The 20,880-nt window shown below is 32.8% G+C and overlaps 2 protein-coding genes across 4 annotated transcripts in view; both read left to right on the plus strand.

Moving 5' to 3' along the window:
* Positions 1 to 8,183, plus strand: part of LOC125072497 (putative oxidoreductase GLYR1 homolog) — a 59,314-nt gene extending 51,131 nt beyond the window's left edge. For 2 of the 3 annotated variants that reach the window (XM_047683154.1, XM_047683156.1), the window contains exons 8-12: positions 4,781 to 4,891; positions 5,877 to 6,020; positions 6,225 to 6,351; positions 7,120 to 7,299; positions 7,390 to 8,183. In XM_047683154.1, coding sequence (XP_047539110.1) covers positions 4,781 to 4,891; positions 5,877 to 6,020; positions 6,225 to 6,351; positions 7,120 to 7,299; positions 7,390 to 7,589 — 762 coding nt within the window. In that variant the 3' untranslated portion in view covers positions 7,590 to 8,183. The remainder of the gene's footprint in view (positions 1 to 4,780; positions 4,892 to 5,876; positions 6,021 to 6,224; positions 6,352 to 7,119; positions 7,300 to 7,389) is intronic. The other variant, XM_047683155.1, reaches the window with a different exon arrangement.
* A 4,675-nt stretch (positions 8,184 to 12,858) lies between these two features.
* LOC125072409 lies at positions 12,859 to 19,701 on the plus strand. The gene is made up of 6 exons (XM_047683035.1): positions 12,859 to 12,975; positions 13,158 to 13,227; positions 13,805 to 13,910; positions 16,546 to 16,746; positions 18,619 to 18,842; positions 19,505 to 19,701. The coding sequence occupies exons 1-5, from the start codon at positions 12,914 to 12,916 to the stop codon at positions 18,828 to 18,830; spliced, it is 651 nt and encodes a 216-aa protein (XP_047538991.1). The 5' UTR covers positions 12,859 to 12,913; the 3' UTR covers positions 18,831 to 18,842; positions 19,505 to 19,701.
* Positions 19,702 to 20,880: the final 1,179 nt, after the last annotated feature.

Raw genomic sequence — 20,880 nt, forward strand, 5'->3', positions numbered from 1 at the left:
GTATTAATCGATATACAAGTTCGCAAAATAAAGCATAAACAACTTCTATTTCGTACTCTGAAGGGTGATAGAGAAATAAATGTGATGATTAGATTACCTTCGCCCGTAGATGAGTTATCTATTAGAGTTACTGTGAGATGTCTAATGTGTATTTGGCTTTACCATTGGCTTTACCGTCAATTGAATTTAAAATACCACGCACCGCGGAATTTTAAATGTTATGTCCGAAGACTCTGAGATGTGTTTTCTAATATATTTTTTTATTTTTTTTAGTTGGCTTAAGTTTTTAACTAAGGTAACTTATTAATCCTCGCATTCAAGTTTACTAAATATCTCCCTTGAAAGCAGAAAATTCTCGAAATGGGTCGATGGCACATTAAGAGAATTTTCTGAATGTTCGTCAACAAGCTATCGATTATAATTCTGACCTTGTTGCCAGTGGAGATGTTTTTAATGATAATGTTATTGTAACAGTTTCGTTCCGTTACGTCCAATCCAATAAATCTACAGTTCGAAGCCGCAATTGGTCCGCGGTCGACCACAATTATATTCTCCATATCATATAATATTGATAACGAATGGAACTTCGTTTTAACCTCCATATCAGAGGAAATTGTACTGTCTCTTTATTAAGGTTTCGATTCATTTTATTTTCTTGTCTTCTTCAATTTGTCTAATTATACCTTATAAAAATACAATTTTAATCAAAAAGGTATCGATTTTCCGAGAATGTGAATTTCAAACTGATGAAAGTTTATACATATATAAGTATACGTAGTATTCAAGATGATGATATATTTTGAATTATATTTTTTACCGTTATAACATATGAATAGAAACTTGAAAATCAGTGGCTAAAACTAATGTTATAGTCAAAACTAAAATCTTCTCCAAAATTCGCTGCATCTTCTGTTATGAGTATCGTGGTTTTTGGTTTATTAGTTTTATCACTTGGACACGATAGAAAGACTTCTTATTTTGTCATTATATAAATATATTATTTATTTATAATATTTTCTTCGATATACCTATATCTTTAGTTATTATTCCATACGTTAAATATGAGTAACAAGTCTATGACCTTCAGTGAACATCGACTTTCACTTAACCGGTTCTTTTGTCCTTCTATTATAAGTGTATTTATAGTTTATCTTCTAAACTAATAATATTTTTTCAAGACATCGTGTGACAATACATTACGTAATTATCATTATAGTAGATGTTTTTTATTTGATAGTTTATGTAGGTTGCGTTGTCGACACGTTTGAGAATGAACTAGTTAAATATAATGTGTACGTAGGCAAATGTACGTATTTCGTACTTCCTAACAGGCATCTAAGACCCTATTAATTAGAAAAGCTCAAACTTATTTATGTAAACGACTAATATGCAATTATTTGTAGTTAAAGTGCCGTTGTTTTAGTTTCCTTGTACATTGCCGACGGCTACACGGTACGAACTTGGTCTGGGTACTTTATTTAAACTTGTATAATTACTAGGGTATTATTTAAAAACATGAGGTAAAAATAAGATTACTTGTTGATACAGTTTTGTGCATGAAAAGTATCACACATTAATCAATTTAATCTTTTAACACCAAATAGTGATATGTTTTCGCTTCGGCCCCGTTTGTGGCGTATTAGCGGTGTACCGTCAGAAAAAAAATGATAAAATTTCACACTGCTAATGTCCGGCCGCTTATTCCTGCATTTTTAAATTCTGGCCTAATGATTTACAGAACAGAAGGTTTAAAGTTTCCTAAATAAATGTTGAGCTGATTTCTTTTGACTCACATTATACCTATGTAAAATTTAAATCGTCAGTATTTGTTTAGTAAATCATTCTAAATCTATATATTCTATCTATTTGTCTTCATACAGCTAAGGTTCATTGTCGAGTGTACCAATATATTATACTATGGATTCAGTTCGTTCTCTGCTCCATATCTCGACGGCAAAATACCTCTTTCCTGTTTGTTTGCGACGTGCTGCGGGCAAAGTTGTACAGCGCTTGCAAGATCAACGTTTTGGTATTTTCCAAACAAGTATGGGTAATAATGATTCGTAATAAGTTAGGTATTTAACATAAGTCTTTGTTATAGAACTATAATATTTCCTAGGATCCAATTTAGCTAACTTTGTTGTGAATTTAACAAAGTTTCTGTTTTAGAACTGTTATGTTGCCCAGAATTCAATTTAGTTGTCTTTGTTGCATTTATAATGTGTCTCTTACATGATTAGTCGAAGTTTTCGAGATCATAACACGGTATCGTAATAACAATAACTTTTCTTGAACCTATTCCAAGAGCCATAGGATAATGTAATACTTATTACGCAGTCGCCTTTTGTGTAGTTCACTGTGGGCGTTTTCATTGACACCATTAATTGTAACCATAATTGAATATATTATTGTTTAATCATTTTTAGGGTATCATACCTAACAATCATTGACTAGTAGGGTAAATTTTACGGATGTAATTCCCGAGGTCCCAGATTCCAATTCTAGGTCAGAATAAAAGTAACTGTATAATGCAGTCTGAATTTAGAATTCACGTAAAGTAATTTGTTCTGCTTCCAATTTCTCTCCGTTCGTTTCGGAATCCCGTCCCAACGGGCAATGAAAGTAAGGGAACAGAGAGTGCATCTAAGTTGGCACGCTAGTAAACGACAATATCTCTTGCGAAGCTGACTAGTCTCAGCTGGGAATGATTTCCGAGACAGAAATAGGTCATAAGAAGATCATAATCACTAATATCATTGTTATCATCATTGTTATCATCATTGTAATGACTTTTTAAAGATACGACGTTTGGTTAATTACGTCAACTTAGCTAACTAACGTATGTATACCTATTCCACCTGACTCTCTACCCAGGGACGTCACTGGTGCTTCATTATACTAATCATACATTATGATAATCTTTATCCAAAAACCTTGTCTGAAACACGCTGATTATTCAAAACATTCAATAGTTTTTGCGTGATGCGCTTAAAAAATGTGATTTATAAATACAAATGTTTTATAAAACATTTGTAGTAGTAAAGATAATATTTTTTTATAACATGCGGTTACGAATAAACGAGAGTTTACATAGCTAAACTGTAGCATTATATATATACAGGTATAATATAATGTATAGGCGAAATAAAATTAACGACAAACACTTTAAAATGATTTGTTTGTTTTCCAACTCAACATTTCTTATTTAGTCTGTCATGATGACCTTCGCCAGAAACAAGCGCCACTTGTGATGTATCAAACATAATTTTTATAGACTTCGTTGTTTGTTTAGACTTCAGACATTAAATCGTTCAAGTTTAGACAACAGCGATCGTTTTTAGTGCACCTTTGATTAAATGATCGTTTTAGTTTTATTACGTACATGAATCCTGATGTTCTTTTATTAGATGATTTTATTGGACTGTTCCTTTAATCGATTTGAAATATTTTGTGTCCTAAAGTGTATCAATTAGATATGTAACCTAATACCGAATAATATTTTTGTACATCTTAGATTATAAAACAACAAAAGCAACAGTGCTTAGGTATTTTAAAATTGAAGTATTGTTAAAGACGCGTCGTTTCGCACTAATGTAAATTTGAATTCGTTTTTTAATTTTTATAATTTATCTTCACTTTAGTTCCGTCACAATAATGTTCCGCGCGTTCCATTTGCCTTTTGTTTTACAATCTGAGTATTACATAATAACTTTAGACCTATGTCATAATATATTGTATACATGAATATCTGATTAAGGAAAGGGTGGCAATTACAAAACCCGTTTTTATAACGGCGTCATTATATTTAGTAAAAAAAAATACAATATTTGGAACAATTTGAGTGAAATACGGTTTTGGACAAATAACGACGAATTAAAATTATTTATTAAATTTTTTGACACCCTGGTTATTAACATGCCAATTATCAATTCAGCAAGATTGGATAGCTCATAAAATAAAATGAGATATATCTTTGAATTATTTATGATTAGATAGTAGATACTGCGGATAATTAAATTCCAGTCCCCAAGCATTCCTTATTATTAACTAGTATGTAAGCGGGTTGTCAGTTTCTTTATACGAATGATAACGTCCAACATCTACAATTAAACTAAACGGTGCATGAAACCTGATTAAATTGTATTTTCTATCATTTCAACTGCATAATATTGCAACGTCTCGCGACAAATGCTGTTTTCCAACTCTCTCAATTGATGACACAGTGCCTAAGGTCTTTTTACGAAGCGCACTTTGAAAACGTACACGGTGTAGAATCGTGCATGACTGTGCGTAGTCGGAAAGAGCCGTTATCAAAATGGCGGCGCTAAGCCATTCTGAGCGTGGGGTCGTTGACGTTACCGTGTCGCCGATCGTTGGCGTGGCGCGTCTATCGATTCGAAACTACGGAGTCAAACTTGTAGCGACATCTAGCGTTTAGTTTGAAAAGTTACACTTTACTGATTTTCAGGAAGAGGGCGTTGTTTATGGTTCGTCTCTAAATACAATTACATTTTTATTTGAATCTCGTTTTGTGTAGATGTAGGTTTTTTGATGGTTAAAGATATTTATCAACTCAAAATGTAATTATATTTCATTTACTTGAGCACTAACATAACTTAAGCATTTTTATTCATACCTTTTTTTTTAAATAAATTAAGTCTACTACACAATCGTTCGTTTTGTAGGGAAAATAATTATATATAATAACTTTTTTATGTAAAACATACTAGAAGTAATGAGACTATTATAATTTTAAATCTATATTTTTTATTGTTAACAGTGTAAAGATTTCGAGAAGGTTGGCGCCACGATTGCGGTGACTCCCTGCGATGTTGTTGAAGAAGCGGATATCACATTCTCTTGTGTTGCCGACCCACAGGCTGCTAAGGAGGTAAGACGTACGCCTATTTTACCGCCTTTAAAATAACAACCAAAATTGTTTTATGATATTAATGTAATAAAAATATATATATAACTCTAAAGTAAAGTTACGGTAATATACCTAACTCATTTTCGTATTTGTATTTAAATGAAGCTATAAAATAGATTTTTTTTTTCATATGTTTTTTTATAACCAGATTTTTATGTTATGTTAATTTTTGAACATTTAATAATAATGTATAATACGCTTTAATCTGTGCCCTGTTGACACAACTAAATCCATTAAGCTAAGAATTTAATTGATTTAAATAATGTTCATTATCATATTTATTATTACTTCTTGACATCGAAGGTGGCAGGTCGATATTATGTTATTAACGTACCCCGACCTTTCTGTTACCTTTGTAGAACCATGCATAATTTGCATTTCATTTTATAGTATTTTTTTTCGATGTCCATGGTATATTTTGTCTTTATTTTGAGTACAAATTTTGACAAGCATTGACTTATATGACGCTTGTTACTTCATATACTAGAAATGAAACGTATTATTTTCTTGTTTATTTTTCTTAAGCATGTCGTTATATGAAATATCTAACTAATAAACGAGTCGAAAGTGATAATAGCGTTTTTTTAAGTTTTTTTTTTTTAACGAATACTATCGAAGCCCGTAATTAATTAAGAAATTACTAATATACCTATGTACCCCTTATTTTAAGCCTATCACTTGTGTTAGGAGTGGGTACGACAATAATAGCCCAAGAGGTTTTACAGCGCTAGGTGGCCCGTAAACCATTGCGCTATTGACGCTTAAATTCAAACTATATTTAATGTTAAATGCGCTTACGTAAATGAAACCCGAATATTTATAAATAAGGTTAAAAATTGGATACAATCGTTATAAAAAATAAATGAAATTAATGTATTCAATAAAAATCTAAGTTTAGTTTAGTTTTCTATTAATAGTAAAAATAATACTGTTATATTTTCTGTAGATGGTGTTCGGCAATTGCGGAGTCCTTCACTGTCCATCTCTAGAAGGCAAAGGCTACGTAGAGATGACGTCCATCGACGCCGACACGTCGCACGACATCGTCGAAGCTATCAGTGGGAAGGGAGGCAGATATCTTGAAGCTCAGGTTAGTTCGTACTAATATGAAATAATAATGTAGCTAGTTTTCACCCGCAGTTGAGGGAGAGGGGTCATTGGGGATCGGTTGAGTGGTTAAGACTCGAAAGCCTAACAGATAAACAAACTTACTTTCACCACAAAGTAAAAACATGTAGTAAAACCTATGGTCTCAAACGTCTGATGGCTGACTGTCAGTGTATCTCCGTTGCAGATCCAGGGCTCCAAGACGCAGGCGGAGGAGGGCACGCTGATCGTGCTGGCGGCGGGCGACCGCTCGCTGTTCGACGACTGCCAGTCCTGCTTCAAGGCCATGAGCAAGAACTCCTTTTACCTCGGTAGTAGTCCGCGTCTCCGGTTACAGGCGCGACGAAACTTGCTCGTTGACCGTTTACAGCATTACATGATGTGCCAATCATAATTAATGTTTTTGTAACCTTAATGGAAGGTGGGGGATAAAGATGACCAAGGGTCCGCTTAGGATTTAAATTATTTCAGATACATAAAAGTACAATGACTTCTAGTCCAATTTTATTGATTTAAATAAATAGTAAAGAACTTTATATTTTATTTATTAAAACTGTCAACGAGCAAATCTGAACGTCATAGTAATGTTTAAAAGATATTTTATACAAGAATTGACACAATTTTAAAATTAAAATTTCTTAAGAATTTCAATGTCTTAAGAGATTATTCAGTTTCAACATTGTTTATTGAATAATAGTTATAAATATTAGTATAGTTCAAAAACTTACACAAAGTAAATATGCCTAGCGGTATATGCTATGTAATTCTATTTAAATCTTAGCCAATGATTCTGGAATTAGATGCAAACAAAAATCAAGTTTCAACATATTTTGAATGAAAATATTCTGACATTTTTATATCTACATGTTTTAAAATTTTATTTGAAGGGATACGAGCAAATCGGTCTAGACCTGATAGTCGCCGTTGCTCAGTCAAGCTTTAATCCGCATATGTCCAAGAATAATTACCCTGCAATGGTCCAAAAAACCGGAACATTCTTACCAGTAAATGAGACTGTGCCCTCAGGGGGTAATTCTTGGAAGCGTGCAGTTTAATTGAGCGTTTGCGCGTCGCGTTCGCAGGCGAGATCGGCAACGCGTCGAAGATGAACTCCGTCCTGCAAGTGGTGGGCGGCGTGTCGCTGGCCGCGCTGGCCGAGGGGCTGGCGCTGGCCGACCGCGCCGGCCTCAGCCAGGCCGACCTGCTCGACGTGCTGGCGCTCACGCCGCTCGCCTCGCCGCACCTCATCCTCAAGGGCAGGGGTGAGTGCCCGCCGACCGCCGACCGCCGACCGCCCACTCGCGGCGCATTCGGCTGAACTTTGATTCACGCTCTCACCGTGCTCGTTCCAGCGATGATCGAGTCGTCGTATTCCACGCACCAACCGCTGACTCACATGCAGAAGGATCTGAAGCTGGCCCTGGGGCTGGGCGACGCGCTGGAGCAGTCGCTGCCGCTGACGGCGACGACCAACGAGATCTTCAAGCACGCCAAGCGCCTGGGCTACGCCAACCACGACGTGGCGGCCGTCTACATCCGCGCGCGCTTCTGATCTGTGGCGCCCCCCCCCCCCTCCCGCGCCTCCTACCTTCCGTATGAGCGTCGTATATCGTCGTGAGAGTAATCGTTGACTGTGTGATGAGCGATGTAGAGAAATGGAACGATAGAACAGTGAATATATAAATTTATTTTATTGTCTCGCCGTCGGTCGTTGCAGCATCTCAATATTTCTCAATGTTGTAACGTCGGTCCCCCGTGTTGTTAACGATTTGTTTGATCGATGTTAACCGTAAGTTTGAGGAGTTATCGACGATATTAAAAGAATTACTTGATTTATAATTTAAGTTATCTTAATGAAATGATAATAAAATCGATTTTAGTACATTCTCATGGTTTTATTTTAGCGTAGAAAGTAACGTTACTTGGAATAGAGGACACTTTTTTTCATTTGACGTTATTAAATTTGATAACTGTTATTTCACTAATTTACTTCTAGAGACCTGACAAATGAAACTTCATTTTTACAAACGACGACATATTGAAACAAAAAATTACATGGTTGTTTTAATTGCGAGTAAGTTTTTATTATGTTTTAAGTATGTCAATTTAGTTTAAGTTCAGACCGATCATTTGTGAGATTGAGATGTAAAGAAGAAAAAAGGATATCATCAACTTCATCTCCAGATGAAGTTGATGATATCCTTTTAAGAATATTTGAAAAATTGCTTATTTGAAATAAACTCTGTATTGTGTGGGTTCATTTGCAGCATGGATTTTATTTAGACTAATTTCAGTCGAATAAAGTAATGCCTACAAAATCCAAATCGAACTAATTTTAATATTTACTTTTGAGTTTGTTTTTTCAGTTTTATATCTGTATGAATACAATCATTCGTTCATTCATCATCGTTCATTCGATTGAAACTTGATTTGTTGTCTACATTGTATTTTGCAACATTATCTCAATGTTTTGTAATATTTATAAATACGTGTGTATTAAAATTCACCAAATATAAAATAATTTAATAAATCGAATGTTGATATAATACGCCTTTATAGTTCTAAAATTGTGAAATCAATAAATTCGTTTGTTAATTATTATTTTTGTAACAACTTGTATCAAAGACGATAATCGAATTTAGTATATTTTTAAGTACAATACGTATGACGAAACAAACGACGTATTAGAATTGTTATTAACAATCACTTATTCGGAGAGAATATAATTACTGTTAATTTCTATGTAAATGTGAAATTGGATTATCTGTATTTTTATGAATAATATTATAAATCGTTCTCCATATTAATAATTATTATGAATATCAATTCATAAAAATATTCATTAAGTAACATTATATTTGGTAAATAAATAAATTAAGATCATTTTGGTTGCTTTATTTTCGATATTCTGATAATATTTACTACTAATAATACTAAAATTTGTAAATATATTCTTTACTTATTTAAATCGTAAAGAAGAAAATGTTCTATGAATATATATTCAATTCAAGTCTGATTTGATTATTAGTGCCCGAGGTCTGCTACATTTAAGGTGGCAGACCACGAGTACGTCTAGTTCAAATATAAAATGAACATAAAAAAAAAACAAAATCTAGTAACAACAATTTGTCCCTTAAGAGTATATAATAAAGAGTGCTGCGTTTTATTTATGTTTGAAGTCACAAGACTATACTTATAACTCGATGGTGGGCATAGGCGATACGTACAACCGACTTATCAAATATTCTACCGTCAAACATTAGTACTTACTGTTGTTGTGTTCCGGTTCGATGGGTGAGTAAGCAAGTGAAACTACAGGCACAAGGGACATCTAGCTCCCAAGCTAGGTGGCCCATGGGTATATTACCTATTTCTGCCCCAAACTTGGTGGGCGATAGTGACCACTTACCATCAGGTCGTCAATTAGCTAATCTGTCCTCTACCAAGTAATACCTAAAAAATCCTCTTAATTATAATATATTATCACACAAATACCGGGAAAATGTCTCAAGGATCGAGATTAGGAGCTAGAATCAAAGTCAAGAACGTTATTTAACATAGAATCTTTACATGTACTTAATGATAGTCAAAAATCTACCATCGGTTCGGAAAGAAACACCTCGGAACTGAGAAGAACCGGCGAAACCAACTCAGCGGGATGTTTTTTTTGTTATATTTTGCAATTTTTGTTTTCATAAAATAACCAAAAATATATTTTCGTTCTTTGAAACAGCCCGAAGAAGATCATCTCGTTCCCAAGGAGTGCAATTAAACTAAGAATGCATTAGTTTTGTAATATATTCTAGCACACCAACGCTCTTTAACGATTGTTTTTATCAGAGAGAGCATTGTTCACATAGTCATATATTGAAAAACGTCATTACCTTAAAGAGGGCAAGTCTTTTATACAAAAGAGGAAGATAAATGGGTCTAGAATTCATCCTTGAGAGACCCTCACATTAACTAGAGTCCTGAAAGATCTCTTTCCATTTACATCAAAATCAATCAAATAAAAAAAGATTGAGTGCATCTCTCATGTCATAATGACATGTCATAACATCCTGACCATAGTTTCGTGTTGCACAAAATCAAAGTCCTTAGATAAATCACAAAACAACCCTAAGGCACCCTGTGACTCCTCCCAAGCCCTGGTAATATTTTTAACGAACTCAAAATCAGTGCCGGTTGTCGAGCGACCAAAGCCAAATTGCTTATTGTGTAGCAACTTGTTAGTGTTGAAATGTACTAAAATTTGTATTAATAATATTTTTATAAAGATCTTGCTAAGAGTTAGTAGAACAAATATTTGTTTTTGTTCCTTATTCACTTTGTCTATTTGAGAATTAAAAGAAGCCAATTGTCTACAATGATCAGAATTTAACATATTTATAATACATTTATGATAAGGTACACAGTTGGTAAATATATGGTGAATACATGTTGCGGTGGTTTTAGTGATTGGCTCTAAGAATGAGAATATATTAATTTATAAAAATAATAACCTGCCTGACCTGCATCTATTACTTGAGTTAAAGTTTTCTAATACATTTATGTTAAAGTCACTGCAAACAAAACTATGTTTATTAGATCCAGATTACAATAAAATATTAAATGTAATTAAAATTAAATATACAAGAGGGAGCCATAACAAGGCTCACAACATCCTTACGTTCTTAAAATTTTAGATTTTTATTAATAAATAATAAATATTAATGAGCCAGCACGCATAGCTTTTATCCACTTAACAAACTAGCCGTGTGGTGACCACTGAAAAAAAAAACTGATAATTTAAAAACCAATGTTCCGCAATACATAGAATATAAATGTATTGCTGTTTATGAATAACTCAATTTCTAAATATTTTCCTAGCACGCCTTGAATGTGTTGGTGCAGCATCTCTTCTTCCATACTTCTCTGTCGGACGTCACCTTACAAGTAACATTCTTTCTAACCATATCGTCTTTCACAGTTGGTACACCAGGTTTACAATTTTATTATTTGTCTTTTTTGTTTATTTAAGTATTAATAACATGATAAATTACTATTACGTAAAATAATATTTGAGCCAGAGACCAATCTTGTCTTAAAATTTAATTTAAATTATTTTAGTCAAATTAATGACAATAGATTTTAGAAATTACTAAAGCCAAGCGGTTGAAATTTGGCAGAACCACCAACTTCTACTTCTGCCTGCTAGATTCTCTCTTGAACAGGACTAGCGCTTAGACGTTGTAAGGAAGTTAAAACTTCGACTTAAAATTAATTTTAATGACTGATGATGATGAGAATTGGTAAAGTTTTGAAACGTAACAATTTCACAACTTTACCAATTTTACAATTTTAATACTGTAAATGCATTAAAAAGTCATCATAAGTCAATATAAGTCGTCGTTTTAATTATGCTCTACATAAAGGCAAGAGCTCCAAGAGCTTTTATCTAAATACAACATCCGTCAATTTTATATAGTACAATGAAAATGGTTGCCTGGAAGAGTCGCTATGTAGCGATAAGGTCGCCAAAATTGTACGCTTCTTTTATTTAGGCTGTATCCATGTTTTATTTATTTATACAACAAAAAGTATAAAGTCAACAATAAAAAGTATAAAGTCAAGCCAATTACAGACCGAATCTGACATAAATTTACTAATGACGTACAATTTCCTCCTAACCTTGGATTGATTTCGTTCACGATAATGACCTTCGGAGACGACGGCAGATATACGACAAATTAGTGCTTTCTAAAAATACGATAGCGTGATTTACTGCCGCCCGTCACGCTAACGTCTGCGGTTAGCGCATAAAAATTGTATGCGCGATGTAAAGGAACGAGTTATAACGAAGTTCATAAGGAAGGAAGAGCTTGATAAACTTTGGCACAATCGACTATTCTTACAGTTTGAACTGTCCCTGAATTTATTCCTCTCGAGTAACTTCTTTAACCAGAGAAGTATTCATTCATGTATATAGAGACTTTGTTTTTTGTTTTATGCATCATTTGTTTTTTAATTAAAGTTCACATTTCTTTCAGTTTATCTTTCATTTAATTTTGACTAATTACACTAACAACAAAAGATACTTTTGTAACGAAATTCTTTTACATGTACAGTAGAAGCAATCTCTCAGTCTCTTTCTCCTACTATTTTATATCATATTATTGAAGCTTATCTTTTGGTATTGTTTCACTTAACACGGGACATTTAACAACAAAGTTCTCATTCTCATTTATTTACTTTCAAACATTTTTAATTTATTTTATTGTCTCGGTTATTTACTAAATAATATATAGAAAAAGTAACTTTGCTTCAACGGGCTGTTTTCTAAATATTACAAAGCTACCAACTACCACTAGACGAAGAATAATATAATCACAAATTTTCGGAAAAAAATATATTTTTGATTCTTCCGTAGTAAAGCTGGTTAAGATTGGTCTTTGCCGTCGAACGAGTTTTACATACATTTTGCTGCCAGTAAATCTAGTAAAATAAGCTATATTAAATTTTCTAAAAATATTTTCAACTAAATCACTTGACAACAATAAAATGGCAATCAAATCAATTAACAACGAAAAAAAAAAAACGTTTACAATCCCTTGAAATCATGAAACATGCGATGCCGTGATTACATTACAAAAGAAACTTGTAAGGGAAATTAGAAAAATGTCAGTCGAATTGTAGAATTTCCCATAAAACATGTACTACCATTGTAACTCTTTCGATATGCCTTTTTGGTGCCACACTAAGTTAGAAAAGAAAATTTACCAATATTCGTTTTAATTGTCGTTTTTGACAATTCTTAAGGCATGAATTAATCAAGTGTTGAACTAGTGCGTCGAGCATATTTTTTGATTAAATATAATAAATTACGCAGTGTGAAAAATGTCTTTCCTCACAGAATATTTCGATGAATATCGACAGCATCCCATTCGGAAAACTAAAATGTAAGCTGAAACATTACCTATTTGAAAAATGTTTTAAAATTTGGAAGCAAATTTTTAATTAGCATGCAATGAGTGACATTAAGTATCTATGTTATCTTATTTTTGGTAATAACATCATCTTTATGATCTTAACTTTATTAGTTGTACAATGCTTTAATTTAATGAATTAAACCATTTTACAGATGTCGACCTGAGAATAGATGGGCTAAATTGGAAGGAAAATGGTTGGACCCGAAGATGGGATCTGAAGATGTTAGTTTTTTTTTTATATTACAGAATAATTTAACCTACTTTGGAAGTATACTACTTTTTTAATATATACCACTCATGTTTAAGAATAATTTTCATTTTAATACAATTCAATTCAAGTCAAGTTCAAATAAATAATTTTACTCGACATAAACTGTAAATACAAATTAGGTTCTGATACTGGTCTAGATTTTAATTGTGATATCCTCTAAAGAATTACATTTTGTAACACAATGATTTTAATTCTGTCGCGATGATTAGATCATTCTAGCGGTGGAAGTGAGTTTGCCTACGTATTTTGCGCTTCTGAGTCTGATTTTGAGAGAGCCAGAGTAGATTTAAGAGTCTTATATAAAGATTTTAGAGTAAAAATTGTCTACTTCTTAGACTGCTTACTACTTAGACTATATCTGTTTCGAGATGACCAATTATTATCAGTTGGGTTGTTTTCTGTCACCTAAAATATAATCTGAAATCGGCTCAAAATCCACGTAGCTTTTACATGAATACACGCATTACATTTTTTTTGTCAAATTACGAAGTTAAACATTAATATAGATATTATAATTGTTGTGCACAGAAAGCATGGACCGAGGAGGAGATAGAACAGTTTATAAAGATGACTATGAAGAGCTTACGCGGACAGTCCACTTATTTTAACGACTACTGCGCTCACCTTTCTCCTGGTTAGTCCCACAACTATATATCGATTGAGCATTCTATTTTTTCACGATACCAATAATGTACAAACAAATAATAGTTCTTGAATATTCTTATTGATATTCTGAAGATATTTAAACAGTTGTAAAAACAGATTTGAGCAAAAATTTCAGGGAAAATCTTAGAAAAATAGCAATAATATAACTAATTAATTTCACATCGGTTTTCTTCGGGAAATTGACTCGTACAGAATGTAATAATTTACGTCATTAATGTCTGTGTGTATTTATTAAATTTTGTCTATGAATAATTATCTATATTTCGACTCGTTTGTCCAAATCTTCTTGCGCCTCTTAGGCTTGCTATATTCCTAAAAAAATTGTAAATTAAAAAGGTAAAAACGTAAAATAATAATATAACTAAAAGTTCAGTGTATTATATCGAAATTTTAATTTGTAATATATCTTCTCCGAATCTTGAATGTTCCAGTCCCACGTTCGCGTGACGATTGTGCTGGAAATATATGATCACAGTTCCAACATCTTGGGATCACTCGTAATTGCGACAGCGTTTTCTGTTTTAGTTTCAATATTTGTATTAAACGAGATGCTCTTAATGGTTTTTCTTGTGAGGAACAAAATCAAAAGCTGTATGTTGTCTAAGTAAACTCTTAAAAGCACTTTAAAATTGTAGTTTTACGAGATTCAATTATATAATACCATTTTACTATTTAGAATTATACTGATAAATCTGTAAAATAATATGATTCTGTTGAAACTGTTAGTAGCTCAGTAGTTACGTACTGTACCACTTAAATTAAATAAGCATATTCATTATATACGATTAAATTTCTATAACGTAATTGAAAACCAACGTACCTTTTTTTATGATCTATATAAAAACTTATATTGATATACGTCTCGTATTATTATTGGTTTTTAAATTAATTAATAAAAGTAAAGTTAATAAAGAATATGTATATTGTCTTGGTGTAGTTAAAAACTTTGTTATAGGTTCACTTCACTTCTCGTAGTAATTAATTCATTATTTTCTTCAAATTAAATGTCAAATAAAGTGTATTTAATTCACGTAAACATAACAATAAAGCATTTTTGGATTGTTAAAATTTCAACTCTACCATCGTTTCGGACAGCAGTCTCCAGTGAGATGAAACGGCAAAAAACATATTTAGATCCGACCCTTAATCTTATCCAAAAAGTTTTATTTTAATGGTAAATTGATTATATTTTCCGGTACATGTATTAATTATGTATATATTGCATTCTATTTGGATGCGCATTATATTGTTATAAATACATATATTATGACTGAATTAGAAACAGCCAGAACTGAAGTAACATAATTTCAAATAATGCGAATAACGGTGTCTATGTCTGAAGTGAAACTCCAAAGTAATACCAAAAGACAGGGTTCGTCAAACTTTTATGACAAGAGATACGTTATTTTATATCAAATATATTGGGAAGAAATATTGAGATCCGAATTCATTCGAAATATCACTGTCAGTTATGTGTCTGATTCTTTTAATATGCGTACTCTGTAGAGATGAGTCTACCTGTAAGGGATAACGAAAAAGAATTCGATAGAAGTGTGTAACCGTTTCTCTGGCAATATATTTATACAGATACAAATAATTTATATTGATATGTTCGGTTTTTCTAATGTGACCTAAAAATGCCATGGATTTGCTTGTGGAACGGAATTTTTCAAACTCTAATTAGTGCGTTGTCGGCCATATTTAATTTATGTCTTTAATTATGTCAAGATATTCACGAGTTTGTCGCAAGCCCAATAGTGTACATAATTACGATAAATCCCTCAACGCATCACACTTGTGAATAATGCATCTTTATACATTACAAACGAATCGCGTCTGTAAACGAACCGTGTGTGTAAATAATTTTTGTTCACATATATAATGTTCAAGACGCATTCGTATAAATATTAACATTATGTGTTCGTCTGCATATGTGTCAGGATATTTATAATCAACGTCAGTTAATAATAAATCTAGTGTCAATGCAAATCTCATAAAAAAAATATATTTATAAAATATCGACATCTTTCTGTTTGCGTTAAGTAGCAAAGTTATAATTTCATTGAAATAAAGACGTTTGACGAATTTCCATTCAATTCGACTTTATAAGTCATTTGGTAGTAAGTCTGAAAATTTCCCACAGCTATTTTATATCTCCGTTCTCTTTGAAGAGAAGATTTGGAGTAATTCCACCACGTCGCTCGAATGTGGTTGGTGGACAATGACATCGGAGACAGAATTTCATTGAAATTAGACACATGTAGGTTTCTTCACGATGTTTTCCTTCACCGCCGAGTTCGTGATGAAACATTAAACGAGTGAAAATTAAGTACTTGCCGGGGTTTGAACCCGCAATCATTGATAAAGATGCACACGCTGTAACCACTGGACCCTCTTGGCTGTTATAAAGTCATTATTGAAATTATAATATCACGAGTTTGAAAATAATTCTGTGCTACATTAGACGATATGTTGTCTGTTTACGTGCCTTTTCTATTGCTTGGTTATACATAACCAAGCATTTATTTATACTTATTATACAAGGTTATTCTTTACAAAATCGAACACAAGACCATAATGTATTAACAATTATTATGTTACAGAGTTCAAAACAAGACCGTTTAAACCTCGAGAGAAGAAGCGTCGACCATGCAAATCTGAAGGGGTGGTCGAAGACACGCCGCCACCACCACCAGCACAGAAGCTGGCCATCAAAGACACGGAACTGATGAAAGTGGCGCGCGAACTTTACGAGCGAGATATGAACAAACCGACCCTGGAACCGTTACCTACACATTTGAGAAGTTAGTTTTGGGATTTATTTATAACTAGCTGTTCCGCGCGTTTTCACTCGCGTCACTGCTCCGCCTCCGTGGGTGGTAGCGTGATGTTATACATTACACCTTTCTCAATAAAGGGGATGGCTAATATTATAATATTTCTCAATAAAATATAGCGAAAATAAATTAAGATAAAGCTTTCGAACAAACAATTAAACTTCTCAGATTTTATATTATTATAACGTGTTCTGTGTGACTTAAATGGGTAACTTTTACGTACGTAATTGCTGATAGACCCTGCCGTCCACTCGCCAGTTGTTCCTCCTTAGGATAATGTTCAACGATATAAATGTCTTGACATAAGCCGATAAAAACAATCAAACTCTACAGCTTTATAATGTTAGTTGTAGATTTTAAGAATATTGTTATAAGTTGTATGTACATAATTATGTTATAAATAGATATATTGAGGTAGAAGAATTAATTGAATTAAATGGTTTTTAATATTTGACTTCCGTATATGGAACTAGCCATTACATTTTATGTTTGTGAGTACATTTTTCTGTATTATTTTAATCCGAAATGTCATAAAAGAAACGAGAGTATTTCAGAGTAATAAGGGCTGAAATACTTTATGAGCGTAACGTGCATAAAACTTTTTCGAATAATTTATAATATTTTTAGATTGTAAAGTGATTGTAGATTTAAGCTTCGGGATAATTAATAGTATTTAATGTATTTACTAACCATTATGTAACATTTTATTTATTCATTTCGTACAAAGCAGTGAAAACAAAAGTGGTACATGATTGTGCTCAACCATTTCAGAACGCAGAAATTTTGCCCATCAGTGGTATAATTACATACCACTACGTTTTACTTGTAATTACTTTATAGAGATAATCAACTAAGTAGATATTATAATTAAATGATATGTGATAAGAGAGTTATGTAAAGCAATTATTCAATTGATTATTTTCCCATTGGCCTGTAATAAGTATTAACTGTTTATAAGTACGTAATACTGTTTACTTTGGAGTTATTTATGTTATCAATGCATTCTTAAATAACAATTCTTATGTCATTTGTTATGAGTTCATGAGACGTTAGGACAATATATTGGCATCGTAAGTATGCGTTGTATTGTCTTGCAGGACCAGAACTACTGATTCTTTTAAATATACTTGTTGCATTGATGATTTGACGTGAAATAATTATTGTATCGAAATCAAAATATTCTTTATCCAAGTAGGCCCATAAAAATAAAACTCTTGAATCGTCATGTTACACTGTTGAATTAAATTTAAAGCTAATGCCTTTATGAACTTGGCGGTAGGGCTTTGTGTAAGCTCGTCTAGGTATCACCCACTCATCATATATTCTACCGCCAAACAGCAGTAGGTACTCAGTATTTTTGTGTTTCGGTTCGTAGGGTGAGTGAGTCAGCGTATTTACAAGCACAAGAGACATGACATCTTATTTCCCAAGGTTGGTGGCGATGTAAAGAATGATATTTCTTACAGCGCCATCGTCTATGGGCGGTGGTGACTGCTTCCACCTGACCATCAGGTGGCCCGTTTGATAGTCCTCCTATCAATATCATAAAAAAAACCCTTATTATATCTTAATTACGAATAGTTATCTACAACTGAAGGAAATTGTAATCTTTTTTATTGTATATTATATTAATAGAACTAAGTTACGCGGTATTGTTACTCTCTCTCTATTCAATTCTTGTTGTGTTTGTGGATCGCTGGTGCCTGTGGTAGGTAATAAATCTGTGATACAGGTTACCAGGTCTCCGTTTCTCGGCTGAAATCAAATCACTAACTAATAATGAATGTACTAATGTGTAGCTTACTTATTGGTCTTTCAACTAGTCTAATTATTTTGTAGTCCTGGGTTATGTGCGGCCCTGTCTGTATAAAACTGGCATCAGCGAGTACCAGGAAAGTATAGCTCGCTTGGCCTATGAGATGATCCGTGACGACCGAATACCTCGATACTTTCCGCATAATGGCTGCCGTCCGCGATGGGGTCTACCGCCAGAGGGTACCAGGCAACCAGAACTCGACGGAGCTCCTTATGATGGAGAAAGACTGTACTGAGAGGTGTTGGATGTTAGTACGATTCGAATTATTATAATGAGCTTCTAACAGTACCTCTAATAATATTCCATGTGTTAGATTTTTACATTAATATGTGGTTCCTAAAAACATTTGTAATAAATCTCTTTAAATAACTGTTAAAATAGAATTCATGATAAAACACGTAGAAATCTCTTGTAGTTTTCCTCAAGCAAAAAGCGTATATATATACTATATACTAAGAAAGCATGACGTAAGTTAAGTTTGTTTTACTGAGAAAATCATTCCCAAGTATAAATCCCAATGATTGATCTTGGGTTCTCCTGACGAACTATTTGAAATAATTCAACAGCATTCACTCGAGTATAATGTTAACTAATCAAAATTGCAAAATTAATAGCGATTTGAATCGTTTAGTGTCCATAAAATCGAATTAAAATGATTGCAATAAAAGTTTGCCAACTTAAAATTTAAAAATGAATTTAGGTATATATATAATATATAGAAGGTAAGCTAAATTAATTCATTTTCAAATTAAAGTTGAAGTTTATTAAAATCGGACAATGTGACCCTAAGACATTCCCATTAGGAAGTAGTATTTGTTTAACTAGTTTATTTCGCACAGAAATTTACCTGAAAACTTTTTCATTAAGAAATTACATTAGATATTGAGAAAATGATTTCTTGCTTCGCAGATCGGTGGCGTTACTGATGTTAATCTGAAACCCATCGGCTCAGTGCCAAGATGTAATTCATATGACCGTTCGGTGTCAAGATTTCAACTACGTAATAAATGGCTTACATTTTTTCGATTTTTACAAACTTTGCTATTCCTAGAGTTTTCTGTATTTTATTGTTCAGAAATTTTGTTTTATACCTATTACACGTTTTGTACCTCTTTTATAAATGTTATTTTCTTAATTTTTAATTAAATAAATTAAAAATTATATAATGTTATACACTGCTATAATACATGTTTATTAATTTTATTTTATATAAAAAAAAATAAGTGAACGTTGAAACAGATTATTCTCTGCACTGTTACGGGAAGCGATCGTTGAAAGTCGTTTGGTTTTTTAAACGTTTTCAAGAATCATTACAAAACAATAAATAGTTCCAAAAAGGATTTTATATACACAGTTTTATTTTAAATAAGGATACACGGAAGGATTCGCCGATAAAAGTAACAAGCAAATTAAACAATGAATTAGTAATGAAATTGACGATACAGGACCTTACCTTTAAAACAAAGGGATATCATCCTTTGTTTTGTGTTCTGACGATATTTTTGCTGGCCTGTTGCCAGATACATTACAAACATACGTTTTCGATTGTCAGTAGAACTTTTATTGGGTTGTTTGGGGATCAAATGTGCCTCCCATCAGATGTGGTTATGATATCAATTCCTTCCGTCATTACACCTGTTTTCAAGGACTCTATTGTTTAAAGATTTTTCTGTGACTGTGACTTCCTCTTCTCTTCTTTGTTATATTTAATACAATATAAAGTTTATTATATTTAATTCAAGTTTTTAATGCCTCGTTAGTTTTGTGGCTAGTTTAATTATGTATGTTGTATACCTTAAGGGGAATCTGAAGGTATACGACTATACGTGTATTAGTGAATTCAAGAAAAGTTGAAGGTTATTTTCTACCAAGAAATTCCTAGTATTTACAAAGCCGTGTATCTTTACGGTCGTGCCTAATAGCCGACCCATAGGATCTTAAGAGCGAAGAAATAGAGGGTTCATTTGTTCGGTCGCATAAACTGCACTTTGTTATTACACAACCTCCTTCATTCTGCCACATTTGGAAGTACATCGCCATTTTATTCTCTAAATTTACTTAGTTAATATATAAGTATATCGAGTATTATAGGAACGCACATCACTAGTGACGAATAACTATATCATTACAAAAAAATCAACGTAAGTAGCAGTTAACATACTACTCTACCATACATGTGATAGAAAGACTTTGTACAAGCCAAGGTAATGCCCACTTTGAAGGATGAGTGAGCCAGTGTGATAAAAGGCACTAGAGACATGTTTTTTTGTTCTCAAGTTTGGCAG

This window comes from Vanessa atalanta, chromosome 21, assembly GCF_905147765.1.
Source record: "Vanessa atalanta chromosome 21, ilVanAtal1.2, whole genome shotgun sequence".
Classification (NCBI taxonomy): domain Eukaryota; kingdom Metazoa; phylum Arthropoda; class Insecta; order Lepidoptera; family Nymphalidae; genus Vanessa; species Vanessa atalanta.